This window comes from Taeniopygia guttata, chromosome 23, assembly GCF_048771995.1.
Source record: "Taeniopygia guttata chromosome 23, bTaeGut7.mat, whole genome shotgun sequence".
NCBI lineage: Eukaryota > Metazoa > Chordata > Aves > Passeriformes > Estrildidae > Taeniopygia > Taeniopygia guttata.
In genome coordinates this window covers 533,277-539,399 of record NC_133048.1, presented here as the reverse complement: position 1 = coordinate 539,399, position 6,123 = coordinate 533,277, and the positions used below count along the sequence as shown (strand labels likewise).

Genomic DNA, 6,123 nt, shown 5'->3' with positions numbered 1-6,123 from the left:
CCGGGCCCCGCCCGTTCCGGTGCGCCCCGCCGGGCCCGGCGCTCGGAGCTCCATCGCAGCCATGTCGGCCGCCTTCAGGAAAGCCGCCAAGGCGCGGCAGCGCCCGCACCGCGAGCGGGCACAGGTCGGTGAGCGGGACCGGGCCCTTAGCGGAGCCCTCCGCGCTGCCTCCCCGCCGGGCCCTCCGCTCCGGGCCCTTCCCGCTCCCTCCCCGCGCTCTCTCCCGCACGCTCCCCGTGTGCCCCTCACGCTCCCCGTGTGCCCCTCCCGCTCCCCGTGTGCCCCTCACGCTCCCCGTGTGCCCCTCCCGCTCCCCGTGTGCCCCTCTCGCTCCCCGTGTGCCCCTCCCGCTCCCCGTGTGCCCCTCCCGCTCCCCGTGTGCCCCTCCCGCTCCCCGTGTGCCCCTCACGCTCCCCGTGTGCCCCTCACGCTCCCCGTCTCTCCCGTAGCCCGCCGCCCGGACGAAGCTGGGCTTGCTGGAGAAGAAGAAGGACTACCGGCTCCGCGCCCAGTGAGTGCGGCCGCGGGGGGCGGGCGGCGCTGGGTGCGTGACCCCCGGTCCAGAGGATTTTCCCCCATCCAGAGGATTTTCCCCTATCCAGAGGGTTTCCCCCCCATCCAGAGGGTTTCCCCCCCATCTAGAGGGTTCCCCCCCCCCCATCCAGAGGGTTTCCCCCCCATCCAGAGGGTTTCCCCCCCCATCTATAGGGTTTCCCCCCCCCATCTATAGGGTTTCCCCCCCATCTATAGGGTTTCCCTCCCATCTATAGGGTTTCCCTCCCATCTATAGGGTTTCCCTCCCATCTATAGGGTTTCCCTCCCATCTATAGGGTGTCCCCCCGTCCAGAAGGTTTCCTCCCGTCCAGAGGGTGTCCCCCAGTACAGAGGGTTTCCCCCCCCATCCAGAGGGTTTCCCCCCCCATCCAGAGGGTTTCCCCCCCCATCCAGAGGGTTTCCCCCCCCATCCAGAGGGTTTCCCCCCCCATCCAGAGGGTTTCCCCCCCATCCAGAGGGTTTCCCCCCCATCTATAGGGTCTCCCCCCCATCCAGAGGGTTTCCCTGCGCTGTCTCCCATCTCTGAGCCTCTCTGGGAGGGACTCGGTGCCTCAGCCGGGGTGAACAAGGAGAAGCTGCTGAGCAGCTCGTGATTGTTGGTTTTATCCCCCTCCAGTGACTACCACAAGAAGCAGAATGCTCTCAGGGAGCTGCAGAAGAAAGCTCTGGACAAGAACCCCGATGAGTTCTACTTCAAAATGATACGTGCAGAGGTCAAGGTGAGAGCCTCCACTGCCTTCAAGCAGGATTACACTTTGTTGCTCTAAGTAACGCTTTTCTCCCCTACCTTGTTTTGGTTTAAATTTATGACTTATTAGATAAATTAGAAAAATTAGTTTGGTGCCTGTAGAAGACTTTGAAGAAAATGAGGCACAAGGGACAAAGTTCTGCTGTTAGCAGGCCCCACAGTGCTCTCCAGGTGGGATGGACTGTCTATAAGTCCTGTGTTTGTCTGCTTGTAGGATGGAGTCCACGTAATAAAGCAGCCAAAGGATGAAATTACCCCAGAGCAGGTGAAACTGATGAGGACACAGGATATTAAATACGTAGAAATGAAAAGAGTTGCTGAAGCCAAGGTAATAACTCACATTTTTAGTGTTTTCTACTTTGCTCAGAATTGGTTTTTTACTGTGTTGTACTTCCTGGTGCTGCTGGCTGTTGTGTTTGTTCAGTGAAGTCTGATTTGTAGAGTGCTGGAAAGGACAATGGAAGTGCCATTAGAGTGCTGGATGTAGAGCCTAAAGGTGTGATGGTAACAGAAAATGACACTGTACATTGTTATAAAACACAGTGATTTTTACCTAAATTTCAAGACTTTAAACGTTTTTCTGCTTAGCATGTTCATAGAGAAATCATGGGATCACTAAGGTTGGAAGAGTGCTCTCAGGTCATGAAGTCCAGCTGCTCACCCCCCACCACCGTGGTCACCACTAACCTGTGCCCCCCCAGCTGCCACAGCCACACACCTCTTGAACACTTCCAGGGATGGCGATTCCACCATTTCCCTGTTCCAATGCCTGACTACCCTTCCAGGGAAGAAGTTTTTCCCAATGCCAAACCTGAACCCCCCCCCAGCATAGCTTGGAGCTGTTTCCTCTTGGCCTGTCACAGAATCACAGAATTAACTATGTTGGAAAAGACCTTTGAGTTCATCAAGTTCAACCTGTGAGCTAACACCACCTTGAAAGCCAGACCATGGCACTGAGCATCACATCCAGTATTTTTTTAAACACCTCCAGGGATGGTGACTCCCCCACCTCCTTGGGTAGCTTGTTCCAGTGCCTAGAGATTTTTTTTCCTAAGTCCAGCCTAAACTTCCCCTGGCACAGCTTAAGGTCCTCTCAGTCTGTCAGTGGTTGCCTGGGAGAAGAGATGACCCCCACCTGTCTACAACACCTTTCAGGGAGTTGTAGGGAGTGATCAGGTCCCCCCTGAGCCTCCTTTTCTCCAGGCTAAACAGCTCCCTCAGCCATTCTCCATAGGATTTATGTTCCAGACCCTTCACCAGCTTTGCTGCTCTTTGGACACATTCAAGCCTCTCAATGTCCTTCCTAAATGGAAGGGGCCAGAACTTGGACACAGCACTCAAGGTGCAGCCTCACCAGTGCTGATCCAGGGGAAAACACTTGTAACTTGAGAGAGCTGAGTAACTGCACCCTGGCTGCACTCTCCTGTCAGGCAGAGAATGAGGTGGTCTCCCAGCTGAGGAGAATGGTTGTTGGAATATGGTAGGCTGGCAGTCCACAAAAATACCATCTTCTTCTGAAGGTGTTGCATGCTCTGATGTTGATTCACAAAACAGAATTCTCACTGGGGATAAAAAAATCAAAGCCAGCTTTAAACTTTCCTCCATGCTTTTGCTGGTTCCATGGCAATCATTCCCCTTTGCCAAAGAGAGGACTCAGCTTTGCAGGTGGATGTGTACGCTTTGCCTGGGTAACAGCAGGAATCACTGTGACCCTCTGGAAAGGTTGTGAAGGCAAAAACATAGGCTAGATGTGTTTTCAGAGATTAAAAAAGGAAGGAGGAGTTCAGCTGTTTGTAACCCCGAGGAGCAGACAGAAATGCCCTCGGGGGAGGTTTGATTTTACTCGCTCCGAATTTGGCCAAACTTGGACTTTCTGTGGCAGAAAATCGAGCGGCTGAAGGCAGAGCTCCACCTGCTGGACGCCGCGGGGAGCAGCGCGCGCCGGCACCTCTTCTTCGTGGACACGGAGCGGGAAGGTGAGACCGGGGCTCCTTCTGTCGGAAAAGAAACTCACTTCTGTCTTTCAGGAATAAAAATTCAGGTGCTCGAGAAATCCCTCTTGGTTACTTAGCTGAGGCATCACTTCTGCAGGAGTTGTGTTGCTGATTGTAGCAATGTGTTTGGAAGATTTCCTTATTTCAATGAGTTTATTCCTAATTTCTTTTTTTTAATATATAGCTAAGGAGTTTGATATTGCTGCTCACCTGGACACCCTTCCTGAGCTGGTAGATAGAGTGTACAACCGACCAACCATTGCAACACTGCAGAGAGAGGCAGTGAAGGGACCTACTGATCCTGTCCACCTAAAGGTACTGCTGCTGTTTGTCCTACAGACTTCCTCATGGTTTACATCTTCTATATGACAAGCACTAAAAAGGATTAATTGCACCACTGTGGAGGTGAACAAAACTGTGTTCTTAAAACTTTTATTGGTGACACAAGGCAGTAGTGGATGTCACTTAATCACCAAGTGACTGCCTGGAGCCTGCAGTCACATCTTCTCCTGGACTAACACAGTCTTTCATTGCATCCCAGTCCAATGTGGGTGGACTACCATAAGTTGTGATATACAGGCCAGAAAAGAGTGATCTGGATCTGATTAGGCGGTGTCCCTGCAAAACTGAGATATTTCTCCTCTATAAAAGAACATATACCTATGGGACTGTCTTTTCATTAGACTGCTGCAGTTTTAGGTGTAATTTTTTTCAGCATCCACTGTTAAGTCTCTTCTCACACTTCCCAAAACCCCTTACACCCCTAAATTAGGTAAATAGGAGGAAGCTTATTCCAACACAGATGTCTATTGCAGTGTTCCTGATCTTACAGTATTTTTCAGTTTGGTTCTGAGCCCAAAGTGACTTGAGATTTGTCTCCTCACTTTCCTTCCTAAAGCCATTTAAGCTATAGTCTCACTTCCTGGCTTCCCTAGTTTGAATTGTTCCATGAGTCTTCAGCATGAATTGCTTATGCAATCAGCTTTGATTCTGATGTTTTAGTATCACACAGGTAGCTACAGTTGGCTTTACTACTGTAGATTCTGCTTAGGTAATTCAGATCTGTTGGAAAGTCCTCTGAGTATGAGTTGGTTGTGTGTAAGGTAAAAATAGTTGTCTTAAAATTGCCGACTGGTAAATTTTTAACCTGTTTTTTCTGACTCAGATGTCAGATAATAAATACCCTGTGGTCCCTTTCCTCCTGCCAGCTGTCTCAGTTTGACTTGTCAGGAAAGCAGTTGGACGAGTCGTAGACTGACTAGTTTTCTCCTAAATGTCTGAGTCATATTTTAAGCGTGTTGGGATCTGTTCTCCTTAATTTAATTACTTAAATCACACCTGCAGTAATAGTGTTCCTGTGCTGGGAAAGCTATCCACTCTCATTAGGCAAACTTGACCCAACAAGTTACATTTTGAGAGGCCTCTGCAGGCTCTGAGCACTTCAGGAATTGGTCTCTGGTCTGTCCTTTTTTTTTTGTTTTCCTTCCTCTGGATAAAGTGGATTTTCATTAGGAAGTCAAATTGCCTCATTTCTTGCATTTGACATTAAAATTCAGAGGATTTAGACCACAATGTCTTGTTCATCTCTGTCTTAAACCAGTTTATTTTTCCTTGTTTCCAGAAATTAGCCCAGCAGAGGAAGAACCAGTATGACCTCCTGAGGCAGCGCATCGAGAGGGAGAAGGCCATGTTTGTCATCTCCCAGAAAATCCAGACACGGAAGGATCTTCTGGTGAGGGATTTGGTTCTGTTCTGTTCAGGTCATTAGGTCTGGTACTGTGTGTGTTGTGTATGATGTATTTGTTTCTTCATTCTGGTTTTATAGTGACACCTGCAGATAACTCCTAAAGATAAGTAATCCTCTTTAATATGGAAAAAGCAAGGAGATGAAGCATTCCAGTAAATTATATCTGCTAGTCCTAGTCTCTCCTTGTCACCAAGGATAAAGACTCATCTGTAAAATGGTGCTCACAAGGAGCTCAGAATAGTGTCACTAGGAGTCAGAAGCAGGGAGCCATTTCTGTAAGTTATGAGAAGGTCTTAAAGACCTGGATGACCACAGAAATTCTTTGTCTCAATGGGACTTCTGTTCTCTGGTGCTTGTGAGCAAAGCAGATTGTGTCTGACACCCTGAAGGGGAAAAGAGCAGATAAAAATTATAATCCCCACCTAAACAGTGCAAAGTGACCATTTTTCTTTTGTGGTCAGACCTAGGGATTCTCTGATTTATGTGGGTGTGGGTTTTTCTCCTTGCATGACAGCAAATATTTGTACTTGTTCTTTTTTCCAGGACAAAACTCATAAAGTAAAGGTGAAGAAAGAAACAACGACTGGTCCAGCTATTTACAAATTCAAGTTTCAGAGGAAACGTTAGCCATTTCATGGAATAATTGTTACAGTCTTTGCTCAGAAAGGAGGAGCCATATCCCTTGGAGAAGGGCTGGTGCCAGCCTGCTTTTGTCTGCAGCTCAGCACTTTGCTGAAACAAATCACTGTGGGCCTGTGGCAGCCATCAGTGTGTTTCATCTAATTAATTGATTAATAAATCAGAGTTTGTTCTGTTGATGGTGGGAAGCCATGAGATTTGCCTGAGTGTCCTGGTAGGATGCACCATAAACAATCAGTGAGGTCATAGTGGGGTGTTGGGAGGTGGGTCAAGCACAGCCCAGGGACAGGGAAGGTACTTGGGCATTGTCAGCTCTGGGGCTGAGCAGGACCTGTCCAAACCTGAGGGTGCAGCTCAGCTTTTTCAGCTGTCTTTTCAAGCAGGCTAAAGGTGAATTACTCTCTAATTGTTTCCCCAGCATCCCCCAATCCTTCTCATTT

The 6,123-nt window shown here is 49.1% G+C and overlaps 1 protein-coding gene across 1 annotated transcript; it reads left to right on the top strand.

Annotated features, from left to right (window-relative positions):
- Positions 1-18: 18 nt before the first annotated feature.
- On the top strand, positions 19-5,860 carry UTP11 (UTP11 small subunit processome component). Its single transcript, NM_001245739.1, is given in 8 exon segments — positions 19-124; positions 450-511; positions 1,172-1,274; positions 1,518-1,631; positions 3,186-3,279; positions 3,482-3,612; positions 4,919-5,029; positions 5,588-5,860. Coding segments are annotated over 8 exon segments (762 nt in total). The 5' UTR covers positions 19-61; the 3' UTR covers positions 5,672-5,860.
- Positions 5,861-6,123: the final 263 nt, after the last annotated feature.